At 46.4% G+C, this 19,088-nt stretch overlaps 1 protein-coding gene across 2 annotated transcripts in view; it reads left to right on the forward strand.

Annotated features, from left to right (window-relative positions):
- Dglucy (D-glutamate cyclase) overlaps positions 1 to 19,088 on the forward strand; it is a 138,084-nt gene that overhangs the window by 79,230 nt on the left and 39,766 nt on the right. For both annotated transcript variants that reach the window (XM_037210780.1, XM_028886650.2), the window contains exons 2-4: positions 9,259 to 9,375; positions 15,507 to 15,657; positions 18,358 to 18,556. In XM_037210780.1, coding sequence (XP_037066675.1) covers positions 9,276 to 9,375; positions 15,507 to 15,657; positions 18,358 to 18,556 — 450 coding nt within the window. In that variant the 5' untranslated portion in view covers positions 9,259 to 9,275. The remainder of the gene's footprint in view (positions 1 to 9,258; positions 9,376 to 15,506; positions 15,658 to 18,357; positions 18,557 to 19,088) is intronic.

Consider the following 19,088-nt stretch of genomic DNA (forward strand, 5'->3'; position numbering starts at 1 on the left):
AAGCATTTCCATCTTCTCAAACTGAAACTCCAGACCCTCCCTATCTGCCCGCCGTCCCCACTGCCAGCCCCTGGCAACTCCCATTCTCTGCTGTGTCTGTGAACTAGACTGAGCAGGGTTCCTCATGTGAGTCGACTCACACAGTAGCTGTCGTCCTGTGTCTGGCTTACCTCAGTTAACGTAGTGCCTTCAGGCTTTGTCTGTTATAACATGCGTCATTAAAGATGAAAACTATTCCACTGTTTATATACTCCATATCTTGTTCACCCACAATATAATTTTACCATAATTTATTTCTCTTCATCTTGTTAAGATTTTGAAAGAATCACAAAATGATGGAAATTGCAAGAACAGTAACCTCAGAATCTGTGTTATTTCATAGCATTCTCCAAATTTCAATGAATTCTTTAATATCTGCATGAGATACAGATTCCTCTGTTAGTGAGTTATAAACTGGTCTTATTATTATTTCTGTTTTTATTACATTTGATTGATTGATTTGATTGATTGATTGTGTGCATGGCACGGCACGGCACACATGGGCCACAGTGTCTGTGCAGAGGTCAGAGTTGGTGCTCTTCTTCCACCATGTGGGTCCTGGGGACCAAGCTCGGATTGTCAGGCTTGGAGGCAAGCACCCTTACCTGCTGAGCCATATCTCTAGCCCATGTTCCCATCATTATTTTAAATTTTTATTCATTATATGTGTATGGGTGTTCTATGTCTGTACACCACTAGTGGACCTGGTGCCTGTGGAAGCCAGAAAAGGGTGACAGATCCTCTGGAAAGTGGAGTGACAGACAGTTGTAAGCCAGCCATGTGAGTGCTGGGACTCGGACCTGGGTCCTCAAGGAGAGCAGCCAGTCCTCTTGACTGTGGTGCCACCTCTCCAGCCCCACTTACCACTGTTTTAAGACCCCCCTTTCCTCAATGTGACCAGTGAGAGTTCACCCTGTGTCTCTTCTGCATGCCTCACTGTTCTTTGAACACACATTTGCTTTCTGGCCAAGATAGTTCAGGGTCATGTTATGGTTTCCTTGCTCCCAGCAATCACAATGACAGATTGCATTTGTCAAACTTTAATCTCAACAATTTTATTATGGTTTCCTCGGGTTTTTTTTTTCCTGTTATGTGATGAATAGCTTGACAAAGACCACTGAGGGGAGAAAGGGTTTATTTCAGTCCATGATAGTGGCGAGTCACAGCAAGAGCTTAGAGCAGCTGGTCACATCACATCTCCAGCCAGCAACAGAGCACAATGAATACAGGTGTTCAGCTGCTTTCTACATGTTACACAGTCCAAGATCCACTGGCCAGAGAATGGTCCTGCCCAGAACTAAAATGAGTCTTTCTACATCAGTTAACACAGTCAAGATACAGACATTCTCAGGGGCTATCCTTAAACTAGATAGCCCTGACTGGTGTACCCAGAGGCTTGTCTCATGGATAATTCTAGATTCTGTCAGGTTGGCAACACTGACCATTATAAATAAAACATACATTGAATACATTTTCCCATGTTTATATGTATAGAGCTGTGTCATTAAACATCTCTACTTTGTTTTATGTCTGTGTACATGTAGACCTGCTACCTAGGGAATCCAGAAAAGGATGTCAGATCCTCTGAGAACTGGAGTTACAGACTGTTGTGAACCACCATATGTGTGCTGGAATTAAACCTGAGTCCTCTAGAAGAGGTCATCCTTTATTAGGATGAATTTCCCCAAGGAATCTCAATTCATTTTAACAGTAAAAGGTGTTCTAAGTCCGAAAGTCCAGATATCATCAGATGTACTCATTCCTTCTGAGGTACTGCCTGCTCCCAGACAGAACTAGGACATACATACCCTCCTACATATACATACACCTACATTCTTTAAAATCTAGTTCTGCCAAGCACTAATCTAATCCCAGCACTTGAGAGGCAGAGGCAGGCTTATCTCTTGGGTTTGAGGCCAACCTGGTCTATATAGTGAGTTCCAAGCTCACCAGGGCTATAGAAATGAGTCCCTGTCATAAAACAAACATCTAATTCTAGGCGATGCTAACCGCTATTCACATGAGTACCTCCTGAAGCAATTCAGAAACTCGAGGGTTTGCTACAGTTTTTTTCCTTACTATATTGGACCCCTGGAGAGAAGCAAGGTTCTTGGGATGCTAACATGTTGACTTTTTAGATACAACCAAAATCTCCCACCACCACCACCCCCTTCTCCACATAGCTGCTCCCTCAGTCTGCTTGGACCCTCTCCCCTGCAGGCCAGGTCTGGCCAACACCCTATCACCACCTCAGGGACACACTCTCACTCCATGGAGCTGAGACACCACAGCCTAAGCCATCTTCCCTAGAATGGCCCTCTTCAGCCCACTTGGGCTCAGATACCCTGCTTTGGGCCACCTGACTTCCTGTCCCCTGCCCTGACCTTTGGCTCCTTCTTCTCTCTGTTCCACCCAAAGGCTTTAGGACTGAATCCTTTATCAAAGGGACAGTGAAGGAACCACTGTTTGTCTTGATGGGAAATATTTGTTTGTTAACAATTCTTTTCATACTGGGAGCACTCAAATCTGACCTATTCAATAAACAAATGCTAATTATGACTGCCAGTGTTTCCCTGATCTTTTGTCTCTGTTATTGTCATGACATTTTTAATGAAATGTTTGTACAGTTAGGATGCCTTCTTCCTTACAGCAACATTTATTTTGCAAATTTGCAGTTGTATTTAGGCTACCACCAGCAGCTCTCTTGGCAAAGACTGAACAACTCCCACCACAGAAATTAATGAGTAGAGACAAGGTCTGAACACCTACTCGTTCTGTTCTCCTGTGGTCACGTGGAGGGACTCTGGGGAACTGGTCCAGGGGACAGCTATGGAAACCAGAAATGGAGTTTTGTAACACTGCAAATTCTTAGTTCTTGTAAACAAGTCTTCTAGGTTAGCCTGAGCATCCAGGAAATGGCCTGTGTCTCCTAGTTTTTGCGTGGGACCGCTGAGGCCCCAGCTACAGTTCTATTGATGTAAGGGTCCTCTGTGTTTGCTGCTGGCAGAGCATGATGAGGTGGTGTGGGAAAAGAGCATGCTATGGCCCAGGGAAGGCGTGCTGCGCTTTATAGTTCCTGACCTCTCTGAACCACTGGTTTCTCTGTGAAACATGTGCTGCCTCAGACTGCTCGGCCCTATGGCCTTTCTCCTGCCTCTCTGGCTGCCTCATCTCAGGGGTCCTCGTGAGTGATGCTTTCTGTACCCATTCTCCTTGACAGGAGACCCAGAGTGAGTGCTTCCTGTGTGTCGGGTACCGTTGCTCGTGCCCTTGCTCTTACCCCCCTCCTCCCCTCCACCCCCACCAGCGTGTCAAATACAGATGCACAGAAAGCTGGGTCCCTCCATGAACTTCCCTACTACTGTCCCTTCTGTCCACGGGCTGAAAAGGTCTTTCATTTTTACTCAAAGAACCCCCTACTCACCATTTTGGACTCAACTTCTTTTCTAGCTCTAGTCCGCGTAGCCTAGGAATGCTAAGCACATCATATTGCAGCTAACTGTTTACTTTTTTTCTCTCCACAGGAGACAGGCATGATGGTAATTATGTGTTTAATGTCTGTCTTCTGGGATGGTAAATCCCTATGGGCGTAGGTTGTGGCTGTCGTATTACCACAGTGTCTCCAGCACACTGCACACAGAGTAACAAATGAAGGCAATGCTTCTGCAAGGCTAAATGGGAACCAGGCCAGGAAGTGACCCAAGAACCTCACATGTGCTAACTCATTAGGTCTGAGCACAGCTACAGAGGATCATACTATTAGTAATCCCAGGGAACTGCTGATAAAACAGATAGAGAGATCAGTGATTCCCCCATAAGTGTACAGCTAGGTTCAGAATCCAACTTGCCCTCAGTTTGCAGTTTCACCACGATACTTCATGCATGGGTGGAAGGATGGATGGAAGGATGGATGGATGGATGGATAGATAGATGGATGGATGGGTAGATGTACTATGCCTGAACACTGGCACAATTTGTGTAAATATAGACTGTAGATAGTTTATAAGAAAGAATTTAAGATTGGGTCACAAATATTGCCCCATCCAACTTCACTTCAGAGCACACTGTAGGTCACTGTGGTGGTTTGCATAAGAATGGCCCTCATAGGCTCATAGATTTGAATATTCGGTTACCAGGGAGTGGTACTATTTGAAAGAATTAGGAGGTGTAGCATTGTTGGAGGAAGTGTGTCGCGGAGAGTGGGCTTTGAGATTTCAAAAGCCCACTCTAAGTCCAGAGTCTCTCTCTTCTTGCTGCCTGTGGATCCAGAGGCAGAACTCTCAGCTATTTCTCCAGCACCGTGTCTGCCTGTGTGCTACCAAGCTTTCCATCATGACAATAATTGACTCAACTTCTGAAATCACAAGCAAGCTGGTTAGTTTTAAATGTCAGTGTATCTAGAATCAACTGGCAAGAGTCCCAGTTGGAGAGTTATTAGATCAGATTGCCCTGTGGGCATGTCTGTGGGGGGTTGCCTGGATCTTTAATTGGCCCAGTTCACTGTGATGGAACCATTCCCTAGGCTGGACCCCAAACTGTACAAATGAAGAAAGCTAGCTGAACAGCAAATAAGCAGCATATAAGTGCATTCATTTCTCTCTGCTCTTGACTGTGGACATGGTTGACCAGATGTCTCAAGCTCCTGCCTCTGTGATTTACCAATGATGGATTATAACCTGGAATAACAAGCTCTTTTCTCTCCCTAAATTGCTTCTTGTCAGGGAATTTTATCACAGCAACAAAATGAAACTACATTACCCTCTGAAGTTGACAAACTGAAAATTTAATCTCTCAGATTGTATGTTAATGATATTTGAAGACAGGACCTTTCTGAAGTAATTAGGCCACCATGGTAGCATTAGTGGCTTCACAAGAAAAGGAAGAAAGGCCTGAGCTAGCACATTTTCTCTGTCTCACCACATCCGTAGTTGATAAGTTTTTCTTCAGGTCCTCCAAGCCTCCCACCCCACCCCCGCAGTTCTATGGCCCTCTTATAAAATAATCACTCAAAAGCTCATATTAATTAAAATTGCTCGGTCATTAGCTCAGGTTAACTATTGACTAGCTCTTACACTTAAACTCAGCCCATTTCTGTTCATCTATATGTTACCACATGTACCATGGCTTTACCTGTGTGCCTGTTACATGCTGCTCCCTGGACAGCGGGCTGGCGTCTCTCACTCAGCTTTCCACTTCCCAGAATTCTCTTCTCTGCTTGTCCCACCTATACTTCCTGCCTGGCTACTGGCCATTCAGCACTTTATTTATTAACTAATATGAGCAACATATTCACAGCATAGCGTGATATCCACAGCACACATCTCTGCCCTGCCATAGGGTACCCTCTATACTGTCAGAGTGCATCAGGAAAGTCCTTGGCAGATGCCATTGCAAGGTCCTGGGCTTCCAGTCAAATAAGCCTAGATTTCATTTTGCTTTTTTTTTTTTTTTTTTTTTTTTTGACAGAGACAATCTGGCTACACTGCCAAGGCTTGCCTCAAACTCATTATATAGCCCAGTCTAGCCTTGAATTGGCAACCCTTCTGCCTCAGCCTCTTAAATGCTGAGACTAAAGATATGTGCCAAATGCCTGACTACTAAACTTATATTTTTTTTTAATAAGATATTCAGTTTGGGGCATTTTGTTATAACAAAAAAAAAAAAGACTAGGATAAATGCATACATAATCTCCAATATAGCCAGTCCTGGGTGTGTTCAATTAACTTTTACTTAGCTGTCTCTAAATTATTTATATGACAAACAGTACTGCCATGTACTCTGGGATTTTATTTGCTATTTGAAAATATCTTAGGATGCATTCCTAGAATTGAATTGCTTGAATAAAGCAAAGGCGTGACTCTGTGCAGGTGGAATTTCGGTCATCTACCATAGGGGTGGACCAGATATTTTTACTCTGGAGTTTGGATGTGTCAGACCCAGCTGAGAGAATGATTGTCTTTGGGACCCATTATTGGCATCTTTGATGCCAAGGAATAGTATTTGTTGATTTGATGGTTTGTTCTTCTCTAAAAGGATAAGAGAGAGTTCTTGATAGGAAGGTGGCTTCTTGGAACTTAGCCCAGACTCACTGGATCTTGTCTCCTCTCACTTCTAGAGGAAGATACTGAGAAAGGAGACATGTGGGACATCCAGCAGTAGGTTTACCAGAGGTCACGATGGAAAGCCAATGGAGTTTGGTATTCAGTCCTCAAAGAAACATATGGACTCTGGCTCTACAATCATGTTGTGGTTAATAAGGGAATGGTCTGTGCTAAGATACACAGATTCTTAGTACCATGGGTGGATGGTTGGGTGGGTGGATAGATGGATGGATGAAGGATGGATGGATGAAGGATGAAGGATGATGGATGAAAGATGGATGGATGATGGGTGGATGGATAAATGGATGGATGTGGATGAATGGATGGATGATGAGTGGAAGGATGGATGGATGAATGAAGGATGGATGGATGCATGGATGTTGGGTGGGTGGATGATGAATAGATGGATGGATGGATGGATGGATGGATAATGAATGGATGGATGATTACACAGATATATAAATACATAGATGTGGGTAGGTAGTTATCAATAACTCATAAACTGAAATCTGGTTTGGATTAGGTCTCTACCCATTAATTATGGGACTTTATGTAACTTCTTGGACCTCCCTTAGCCTCTGTTTCCTTGTCTACACTGAGTTTAACAGTACCTTTCTTTGGGGGTTATTGTAAATTGCCAATAGATGGTGTCTGGCACACAGTAGGTGCCCAGGGCAGCTGCTATCATTTGTTGTGAGTAGACAGTCTCTGACTGTTGAACCTCTGTTCAGGGAATAACCCATAAGATAGGAAGTTAGTTGCCAGATAGGACACTGCTTTCTTCCTTCTGGCTGAGTGTGCTTTTCACAGGACAGCTTTCTACCTACCCATATTTATTTCTAAGTTGGGAGATCAATCGAGGACCTGCTTATTTTTCTATTAACACAGAGAATTAAAGAGAAGGAAAGCTGGCTGGGCGGTGGTGGCACACGCCTTTAATCCCATCACTCGGGAGGCAGAGGCAGGTGGATCTCTGTGAGTTCGAGGCCAGCCTGGTATACAAAGAGAGTTCCAGGAAAGGCGCAAAGCTACACAAAGAAACCCTGTCTTGAAAAAACCAATAATAATAATAATAATAATAATAATAATAATAATAATAATGGAGAAGGAAGGCAACATCCCCCAGGAGCTAGACTAAAGCTATAACTGATTTCTAACCCAGCTTTCACTTGGTGTCAGGTCTCATGGGAGTCTTGCTTCAGTGGGGTTTGATACACAGTCTTTCATCCTCCAGCTACATGGAGCTGAGACCAGAGGCTCTGGCTGCCGTCTGCAGTGTGGTAACAAGTCTTTGGCCTTTACTGAGAGCCAGATGGAGGTGTTAAGTCCCCTGCAGTGACTCTGGGAACCACAGACATCTAGGACTTCAGCTGCTGACTGGCTGCTTGGGCTGGAGTCTGGCCTGCCAGCCCAAGAGACAAGCACGGGTTCAGTCTGCCAAAGCAGCTGCCTTAGGCCTCAGCTTTGCCTTCCCCTGGGGCCTGGAATTCAACCTCACCTGACCCTTTGGGCTCCCCACCCCAGCCAGGACTGCCTGTTCTCTTCTCTGCGTCCTCTTTGTTTGCAGCTATTAAAGCAAAGCACTCAAGTCAGTTTTAAATGCACCTCTCTTCTTCCGAGAGCAATCTTGTTCTTTTGTTTGTTTGGGATTCTATACAAGCCCAAATCTTTCTTAAATTAGACCTGAAGCTTACTTACATGGCTTTCTACCTAGAAGATTGGCTAGAATTGAAAACACAAATTGGTGGTTTTGAATCCCACTGAGTGTATCTCTTTTGATAGGAATAGTTGTGGAAAATCAGGCGTATCTAAATTCCTCACTATAACACTGCTCTCGAGCCGTGGGTTCTTCCATTCTGCACCCAGCCAGTCATCCAACAAACCCTGGCTTTTGTGTCCTTATGCCAGGTACTTGGCCTATTTGAATAAAAGGGCGTGGTCAGAGGTCAGTGCTGGTAGTTAATCCATCTGAATACTCAGTGCCACATTAGAAATCAATTTCCAAGATTCTTTCTAGGCACGATTCCTACAGCTTTGAGACCATTTCTAGTTTTTAAAAATAATTTTTAAACTTCATATGTGGTGCATGTGTTCATATGTATCCACACATGTGTGGGGGCGATGTGTGCACATGGATGCGTGTGTGCATCGAGGCCAGAGGTTGGGTGTCTTCCTTTATCGTTTGCCACCTTGTTTTCCCAGACAAGGTCTCTCACCGAACCTGAGCTCACTGATTGGTTAGACTGGCTGGCCAGCAAGCTCCAGCTTCCTCCTCTCTCTACCTCCCCAGCGCTACACACACTTTCAAGCACACTCTGGTGGGCATGGCTTTTTTCATGGGTGCTGGGGATCCGAACTCAGGTCCTCAAGCTTGCGCAGCAAGCATTTTACCAACTGAGTAATTGCTCAAATCCCAAGTTTTAAACTTTTTATTATAATTTTAAAACATACTCTATATTTAAATTTTACAACATCTATTCATTTGCCAAAACCCAAATAAATCACTGTGGGTAGAGGGAGGCATGAGCAACGAAACGCCGAGTTCCTACCTTCTAAGAAGCCCAATCTAAACATCAAAAGTCACAGGCGATAGCTGGAGTTTCATTTGCAGTGGTAAATGCCATTCCCTCTTTTACTTGGTCCATGGAGAGAATGTTGGGGTGAACTGCATACTTGGGTTGTCACGGGTGCTCTGGAGCCTGTGGAAGGACTCTAAGAGGTGTCTCTGCCTACCAGGGACTGGGGAGAGAGTGGAGTTCAAAGTCAGGTAGACTATTAGGTTGCTGTGGCTCCAGCCCCACAAGACTAGTTCAAAGAATGTTCTGAGAGCAAGGAGGGCCTGTCCCAGCCTATTGGCTGCTCTGCAGAACCGGCTTGTGAGCTGCTTCCGTGGAACACGAAAGCCCTCCGGGGGAGGTAGAAAGAGCACACAGAAGTCACAGGCGTAAGGGATTTTCTCACTGGACACTGAGAACTGATGGGGACGGGGGTGGGGGGTGGGGTAGGGTAGGGAGACTTATTCTCAACAGTGCTTGGCCGTAGATAGTCCAGGGCATGGCATCCAACACCAACTCTGCCTATAGGGAAACTGCCTCTGACCTCTTCCTCCGTTATACAGGTTCCATTGGGGATGGTATGGTGCTCTTCTCACTTCTTCTGAGGTCCCGTCTTCCCTCTGCCCTAAAGGGTCTGCCAACGGCAGCACACATCAGAAACACAGCCAGCATGGCTGAAGGTAAGCAGGACTAGACATTTGGCTGAGTGCTTGTTTGTTCGGTTGGTTTTATGAAGACAGGGTTTCGTGTAGCTTAGCCCAGGATGAATTCAAATTTATTATGTAGCTGAGGATGACCTTGAAATCATGATCCTCCTGACTCCACCTCCTGAGTGCTGAGATTACAGATAGTAACCATGCCTGGCTACTCTGTGTGTGTGTGAGTGTGTGTGTGTGTGTGTGTGTGTGTGTGTGTGTTTGCATGCTCGCTCATATGTATGTATGTGTGTATATGTGCACACACATTTTGTCAGTCAAAATAAAATGCTATTAGGTTATATCTAATCACTATTTAACTTCCCAGAATAGCCTACAAGTTTGGACTAGATTTGAGGTGTAGGAACCTCATGGAGGGGTCTAGGGCCATCTAGTTCTGCTTGCTTACCCAACTCCATATCGAGAACTGCCCACAGACTCCAACCATAAAAGTGTTTTTTGGTTTTGTTTTTTATGGTGGCTCATGAATGTAATCCCAGCATTTTGGATACTGGGTGGGAAGATTGCTGAGAGTTTGAGGCCAGCCTTGGCTACATAGTGAGTTCCAGACCAGCCTGGACTGTTTAGTGAGACCCTATCTCAAAACACAAAACAAAACAAAAGTTTATCCCACCCCCTCCCAGGGAAAGTGCCACAGACTACAGAGCCTTCTAAGTTGATCTCGATCGGGACCAAATTTCCCTACCCTTGGATGGCCTTATTCTCTGTGTAGTACCTATCTTTCCACTGTCCTATAGAAATGATACCCAGTACTCCCCAAAGTCCTGAAACACACACACACACACACACTCAGGCATTTGATATGTCACTGACCTAAGTCCCACCAATATTTCACAACACAAACATTTAAGGGCTTAGGCTAGAGCTCAATGTGGTAGAGAACTTGCCTGCTATGCCCAAGGCCCTGGGTTCTGTCCCTCACACCACAAAACCAAACCAAACAGTCTATAGACTCCTCTGGTTATGGTACAAACACCAAAGGAAAAACCTATGCGTTGTGCTTAGTGTGCTTAAAACAAGAGGTCTTATTTAGCAGACTGCCATGCCAGGCCTCTATTGTTATTTGTGGGTGAATGCCTACCTATCATTGCACAACAAAACACCCTAAAGAGTAATGTAAAGAGTAATGGCGTAGAGCCATAATTTTCACAAGTCTACAACTGAGGCCGGGCTTGGTGAAGTAGTATCTCTACCTGCACCGTCGGGCTGGACCATCCAAGATGCCTTCTCCCTCATATTCTGATGACCACTGGGGTGACTGGACCCAAAAGCCTAAAATTTCTTTTTGCGGAGCCTCTCTCTGCTGGTTAGTGTCCATTATCCACTTGACAAAGCTGAGGGTCATCTGGGGAGAGGGAACCCTTAGTGGAGTCATCTTCTCTGTCAGATTTGCCTGTGGCTGCATCGGTGGAGGCATTTTCTTGATCGTTAATTCAGTTAAGAGATCCCAGCTCACTTTGGGCAACTCCATCCCTAGGTAGGTGGGTCTGGACTATATGAGAAAACTGGCTGAGCATAAACCAGGTAAGTGGCATTCTTCCACAGTTTCTGCTTCAGTTTTTTATTTTATTTTATTTTTTCTTAGCATTTATTTTATTATGTATACAGTGGTCTGTCTGCATGTATGACCGCAGGCCAGAAGAGGGCGCCAGATCTCATTCTAGATGGTTGTGAGCCACCATGTGGTTGCTGGCAATTGAACTCGGAACCTCTGGAAGAGCAGCAGTGCTCTTAACCACTGAGCCATCTCTCCAGCCCCTGCTTCAGTTTTTAACTTGGGTTCCCGCCCTGCCCTTTCCTAAATGATGAATTGTAACCTGGAAGTGTCAGCCAAATTAAACCCTTTCCTCCTCAAGTCGCTTTTGGTCACAGTGTTCATCACAACAAGAGAAAGGTAAACCAGAACGCTCTCCAACATGGTGGCCAGGCTTCTTGGGTAGCTCAGGACTCCAAGAGATATGTAAGTCCACTAAGAGATATGTAAGCCATGGCTCAAGACTGTTCACACCACAGACTGATGTCCTCTCAGCCAAAGGGGGAAAAAAAAAGTCACATGGCCAAGGCCTGAGCTAATGAAGGTGGTCCATTAGTACATGAATGGCAGGAAGCAGAATTTATAAAGAAGACTCCCAAGGTCTATCAAAGCCATTGTGCACCTTCGGCAAATGTGAGTGTCACCCCAGACAGTGACTGCCTCCTGGGACCTCAAGGAGGCAGTGAGTGTGAACAGCTCAGGCCGTGGGCCCCCAGGGTGGACAATGAGAGCGTGGATTTCTAGATTTGCTCCTCACTAGAGGTCCACTATGAGTCAACTATGTGACCTTACCAGGCTTGCTTCCAAATAAAAAATGGAGCCAGGCTCCTCCACAGGAGCCTTCTGGAGGGCTATGTGGGCTGGTGAGTTCTTCCAAGACACCTGCTGCTGTAGAATAATCCATCAGGAGAAGGCGCATGTTCCAGCCTAGAGCCCGGTGTAAAAGGATGTAAGTCTCATTAGGAGCACCAAAGGGGTCCCCCCTCTTTCTTCTTCTTGTTAAAAAATCGATTTTTGGTTAAAAGACTCCAAATAAATCACTCAGTTTCTCTCCACAAAGAGAAAGTATCTTGACCTTCAGTGGAACCTGAGAGCCCCAGGGATGCATGAATCAGCACCCTCACCTAGAAGTGTGGTCTGACCGCCCGCTGAAGAGGGCCCTCAAGGCCTCTATTCATATTGTGTTGCTAATGGGGACAACTCAGGGTTTTTCTATTCATCTCCCCCAGTGGAGATGAACAAAACCGAAACTCGGCTCCCGAAGTGCATTTAATTAAAAAGGAAACAAAGGAGCTTTATTCCCTGATTTATTGCATTAAAAATCCAATTTGTCCTCACAATAGGCTTTGGAGGGAAGAGGCAGTGGAGAGCCAGGGAGGCCTTTAAGCTGGCTTCCTCTCTGCCACCTCACCACAGGTGCAGGTCACTGTGCAGCCAAGCTAGACCTGCTTGAAAAGTGCAACCACACCCTCTTCTTCTGGGCTACTGGGGTGGCCGAGGCATCCTCCCTTGGAAAGCTTGTTGGCGACTTTGGCAGACACTGTGGGTTTTGAGGTGATGAGTGCCAACACCACCTCACCACTTGCTGGTCCTGGGCTTTTCCCAGAAGATGGTCGTGTCTACTCCGCCCCTCTTCTCTGAGGAAGTCTTGGACCCATCATACAAATGTCCAGAGCCTGTGACCCAGTGGGTCCAGTGCCATGATGAAGAGTTCACAAATCACTTAGCACAGAGCAACCTAGACCACAGTAAGCACACAGTAAATGCCTGCTGATCGTGTTCTTGTAGACCATAAATGTCCACGGGTTCATGGAGCGCATCTGGCCATTAGGACAATTGTTCCCGAAGTTATTTCTCCAGTAGAACACAGCTCTGTCTGGAGTATGATCTCTGTCTTCATTATTGTAGCAAAACATCTGATATCTGGTGTGTTGGTTATCCGTCTCTGTGACAAAATACCTCACAGAAGCAACTTATGGAACGAAAGGTTTGCCCTGGCTCACAGTTCCAGGTGACAGAGGGGGGGGAGCATGATCACATGGCGTCGGCAGTCAGGAAGCCAAGACTGATGAATGCTGTTGCTCAGCCCACTTTTTATTTAGTCCAGAACCCTAGCCCATGGAATAGTGCCACCCACATTTAGGGTGAGTCTTCCCACCTCAGTGAACCTAGTGAACACAGGCCCAGATGTTTGTTTCCATAGTGATTCTAAATCCCATCAAGTTGATTCGCCATAGTAGGTCATTTATTTTAAAAAAGGTTTCTGTTAGCTCACGATTTGGGAAGCTGGAGAGCCCAAGAGCTGGGTGCCAGAATCAAGCAGGAGCCACATACAGCTTTAATTCATGGCGGGAAGCAGAAGGTCAGCCTCTATATGCTGAAGGGCAAGCAAGAATGGTGGAATCACTTTCTAACAACTGCTTTTGTTATAACTAAGCCAAGTTCCATGAGAATGAAAAGCCAGTTCACATGAGACGGCATTAACTTCAATGAGGGTTGCAGCCATGGCTCAAAAACATCCTGGTAGGCTCCACCTCCCACCACCACACAGAGCAGTTGTTCTCAACCTGTGGGTCATGATCCCTTTGCGCATATATTGGATATCCTGCATATCAGATGTTTACGTTACAGTTAGCATAATTCATAACAGTTAGCAAAATTACAGTTATGAAGTGTCAATGGAATAATTGTGTGGTTTCGGGGGGTCACCATAACATGAGGGACTGTATTAAGGGGTTGCAGCATTAGGAAGTTTGAGAGCCACTGAAGAGGAACCAAAGTTCCAATTCACGAACTTCTGGGGACCTGCCCAATCTTAGTTTTATAACACTGAGAAAAGCATCAAAGTCACCTGTAGTCTTGTCACCTGGAGACAGTCACGATTATTATGCAGATATATTCCCTTTGAGTTCTTTCATCAATTTTATAGAAAGGAGACGTCGAAAATACTGCTTTGTTATCTGCCACTGTTCCTTTAACAATGATGTGATGTTGACAGAGTATAACTGACAGAAGTCTCTCTGAGGTAGACATGATTAGTGCCAGCTTCCAGGTGGGAAAACTGAGGTCAAGAGATGAAAAGCCACTACATTGGGGTAACAGAGCTGGGGAGAACGGCAAGATTCAAGATCAGGGCTATCTGCATTCAAAACCAGAGAACTTGCCAGTCCCCAGGATGGCCGTTTGCCTTGTAGAGGAGCTCACGGTATGCAGATGGATTCTTCTCCACCTCCTTGTTGAATCTATGTGCCCACTCCAGCAATCAGTCTGCACAGACCAAAGACACCAACGGTCAACATCTGCAAAAGATTAGCCAAAAGACAGAAACACAGATGAGGGACACTGGGCTATGTCAGTCACCGGGCAAGGCACATATGATGGTAAATCTTGGTTGTCAACTTGATGATATTTAGAATCACCATGGAAACTGAGCATGTTTATGAAGGGTTCTCTAGATTAAGAGGTAGGCAGATTTTAAGGTACTACATATATGTGATATTATTCCACAGACCCTGGACTGATTAAAAAGGGAAAATCTAGTTGAATTCCAGCCTTCTTTGCTCTCTGCCTCCTGGGTGTGGACACAGTGTGACCAGCCACCTCCTGCAGCTGTACCCTCTCCATACAATGGCTGGAGCCCCTGAACCTATGAACCCAAACTATGTCCTTCTTCCCTCAAGTTTCTTTTGTCGTGTGATGAGACAGGTAACCAGTAGGACACATCACAGCCACAGTGTGATCCCCATAACACAACTGCCAAGACTGCAAAAATGAGAACAATGGGCAGCACCGAGTGCCAGAGATGCTCATCCTGGGTGGCTGTGTCAATCACAGAGCCACCATGGGAAGTTGCTGGGCAGTGTCCAGTAAGGCTGACTGGATTTTTCTACTGTGAATGTCAAATAGGAGAGCACTGTATACTCCCCCAAATGCATGCTCTGTAACGCTCATGGTGGTGCCATTTGCAATAACCCAAGTTAAAGGTCCCTCCCCAGTAGACAAGGGTCAATTCTGATTGTGTGAATTTTACCACACATCATAGCACGTGAACAGACTGTCACTAAATGCAATGATACCGGTCAATTCCTAGATATTAGTGAAAGAATTAGGACTTAAAATATATATGGTATATGGTTCCATTATATGAAGTCCAATGATGGGTCATGTGTGGGTTAGAAGTTAGAATAATGGGTACCATAGATGGAGCAGCCAGGGTGTTGACTCTGAAGAGCTAACCATGCTGTCTCTCAATCTGGGTGGTTGCTAGGTGGGTGTGTTTATTGTGTAAAAAGTCCTAAGCTGTATACTTTTTGTTGGTTGGTTGGTTGGTTGGTTGAGACAGGGTCTCACTATGTAGCCCAGGCTGCCCTTAAACTTGTGATCTCCTGCCTCAGCCTCCTGAGTACTAAGATTATGGGTGTGCTCCTCCATATACACAGCTATACTGCATACTTAAGTACACTTTTGTGTGCGTCTGAAACAAGTCAATCAAAGGTGGAATTAACAAGGATCTGCAAGCATCAACCGAGTGTGCCTTTGTCCCATCTCCCACCCAACCCAGGACTCCAACCAGCCAGTGTGGTGCTCCTACCCAGATCACTAGCACCAGCCTTTGAAAGCTTCTGCCAGGCCAATCGTGGTCCTCTGCCCCTGCTGGGCCAAAGTGAGCCAGAGAAGATACTGCCGCGCCTGAGCACTGTTCCAGACGGGAGGTAAGGAGCCTATGCTATGGTAGACAAGCGCGGCAAGATGCTGCAGCTTGGGCCCTTTGTTCCTAGATACATTGATCCAGCCTTAGGGACCACACAGGTCCTAGCATGGAGCATCACATGGCCACTGCTCAGGAGCAAGCTGCCCTCTCTGTCTTTCCTACTCCAACTCCACACCTGCCCCTGCCCCAGGCCTGGAGAAACCCTGTGGGCAGTGTCTTGTTCCATTTCCTATCATTCTGATAAAATATGCTGACACAGCAACTGAGGGAAAAGGGGTTTATTTTGTGGTTACAGTTTCCAGGGGCTTGAAGCAGCCAGTTACATTTTATCCATACTCAAGAGAAGAGAGCAGTAATTTGTGTGTGTGTGTGTGTGTGTGTGTTTTAGGAAGACCCATCTCCTGTGGCTGGCTTTTGGAACTACTGTGTAGACCAAGTTGGCCTTAAGCTCATAGAGCTCTGTCTGCCTCTGTCTCCTGCATGCTAGGATTAAAGGTGTGTGCCACCATGCCTGGGCCAAGAGCAATAAACTAATGCCTGCATGCCTGTGCTCAGTTCTCTTGCTCTCTCCGCTCTCATGCAGCTCAGGATCCCCTTGCCTAGGGAATGGTGCCACCCCCAGGGGATGGGTCTTCCCACTTCAATTAATCAGTGTCCTCTTCCAAAGACACTCTTACAAGCCAACCTGAGACTCTCTTCCCACGTAATTTTAGATAGTGTCGAACTGACAATTAAAATTCACTGTGACAGACGCTGCCACCTGTCACTTTTCCATTCCTACCAGAAAGCCCTTGCACAGGATTAAGAAGAAGAGAACAATGCTTGTATCACTAACCCCCGGAGGAAAACATCATTTATATTGTGCATGTTTGCCCAGACTCTTAAAAAGCAGATGTCCCGCTCAGCTCCTGCTCACCCTCCACAGTTTCAGTTACCCACGGGTGACCAGTGTCTAAAAATATTGCATGGAAAATTCCAGGAATAAATAACTCGATGTTTTAAATAACTTTTATGACAGTGTATCATTACAATTACTGCTAATCTGATTTATAAAGTAAACATCAGGTGTAGAGATACAGGGGAAAGAAGATCCAGAGGGTTTGGGCCTAGCTGGTGTCAGGCGTCCACTGGGGATACCAGATGTCACAATAAGGGTGTGGTACAGCAAGCCGAATAGGTGGCCCTGGAAACCCTGCCTCAATGCCTCTCCACCATGCCCTAGCTTCCTTTGCGAGACTAGCTAGGGCTCCACCCTCTCTGACCTTGACTGTTAAACACCGGAACTGCTCATCTTCCTCTCGCTCTCTCCTCCCTCTGTGCCCCCCTTCTGCTCACCCACAAAAGTGGCCTTTTCTAAGTCCACATCTGATCACGTGACTCTACTATTTAAAAGTCTCCCAGGCCTGCCTGTGCCTTGTGCCTCAGCCCCATCTCAAGACTAGTGGTGACCTGGCCCCAGCTCAGCTTCTGAGACTCAGGGCACCCCCAGCTCTCTCCCCAGGCAGAAGGCTTCCCACTATCATTCTGTAGACCCAAGGATGAGAGGGCCCCTCAAAAATGCTGCTAGGGCCTGAGCCAGTACTGCCTGCGTTGCCAGCTTGGAGCCTCCCGGTGCAGACTGCCCATGGTTCCCACTCAGTGCCTCCACACTCTGTACACTGTGCACCCTCTGCCTAGGTGTGCTCTCCTCCTTATCCAATGAGTAAACTCCTATTTATACCTTAAGACCCAACACCTCCTCCCCCTTCGTGGGTTGTTAGATTTCCAACACTAGGAGAAAATACCCGAGACGAACATCGTCAAGACAGAACGGCTTGTTTGGGTTGACTGCTTTGGAGCTTCGAGTCCATGGTCAACTGGGCTATTGCTTGGGCCTGTGGCAAGGCAACACAGCATAGGGGGGGACATGGGATGGAGCAAGGCTGCTCACGAAGCAGAAAGACAATGAGAAAGCAGCATCCTCTTCTTCGAGGGGATGTCCCCAATGACCTAACTTCCTCTCACTAGTTCCTACTTCTAAAGATCCATACCTGCCACTACCACCACAGGCTGGGGTCTTGCATTCAGTCCGTGGACTTCCGGGGACACTTGAGATCCAGACTAGCATAGTAGAAGAGGAAGGCTTCTTGTTGTCCTGTGTCTCTCCACTATCTAGACACTTGCTTCTCCCTGTAGCAGGTGTCGGAAGGTGGAGTCACAGCATGGCCATCCTGCAACCCCACACCCCTGGCACGTGTGTGGCAAGAAGGGAGAACTTGATAAATGGTGTGGGGTGAGCAGAGGTGGGCTTGTATCACATGGGGCTTTCAAACTCACAGGAGAGTTCCCCTATGGAGGTCTTACCCTGTGAACTCTGACCTGTGAACTCTGAAAGGTTCCTTGAGGCCACCATCCTGTCTGGGTCAGCTAGCATTCCCTCCATGGCAGAAAGTCCAGCATTTTATTCTTGTGGGTCTGACTGATCTCGTGTTGAGATTTAGGAAATTGAAGAAGGTGGGAGCCACAGTGTGTGTTATGTACATGCAGATTCAGTAGGTTTGGTTTGGCCATGCTTTGGGGACACTAGCCAAGCCTGTAGGTGGAAACCAAGTTCCCTAGACACGTCAGCCTCAGATATCCCCTCCACTGCCCTTTTAAAAAGTGCAACGTTGGGGCACCATAGTAAAGCCAGGGGCCTGTGAGTATTGCTCTGTGTCCCCAGGACCATCTGTCCACAGTTCCAGAAATATGAGTTTGGGACCTGCACAGGCATCCTGGCCTCACTGGAAGAGTACTCAGAGCAGCTGAAGGACATGGTGACCTTCATCATGGACTGTAGCTTCTCCATAGACAAGGCCTTGGAGCAGGCAGGGATCTCCAGAAGAGACCCAGCAGATCCAAGCCACGCAGGATCATACAAGGTAAGGCCACACCCCTGGGCAGAATGGTTTGAAAATGTGAATGGAGGCCGGGCGGTGGTGGCACACGCCTTTAATCTCGGGAGGCAGAGCCAGGCGGATCTCTGTGAGTTCGAGGCCAGCCTGGTCTACCAAGTGAGTTCCAGGAAAAGGCACAAAGCTACACAGAGAAACCCTGTCTTGAAAAACCAAAAAAAAAAAAAAAAAGAAAAGAAAAAAGAAAATGTGGATGGAGTTGTATTTTCCTGTGGTGGAGAGAGCATTGGTCCAGGAAGCAGAAACACTAAGGTCAGCCCCAGCTCAGTCGCTCTCCCAGGTAAAGCCACTAGCCTCTGAGCCAGCCTCTCTCCTTCCCACCTCTGATACGGCTGTAGCATCCAGTGTGGCCCTTTTGAGAAGTTTGTTACAGCTGAGTCAATCAAAGCCATTTGGAGTGTGTGTGTGTGTGTGTGTGTGTGTGTGTGTGTGTGTACATATGCATCATGCACACATGGGTGCACATGTGTGTATATGAATGTGTGTTCAGGCCAAAGGT

The sequence above is a fragment of the Peromyscus leucopus genome, chromosome 14 (genome assembly GCF_004664715.2).
Source record: "Peromyscus leucopus breed LL Stock chromosome 14, UCI_PerLeu_2.1, whole genome shotgun sequence".
Classification (NCBI taxonomy): Eukaryota; Metazoa; Chordata; class Mammalia; order Rodentia; family Cricetidae; genus Peromyscus; species Peromyscus leucopus.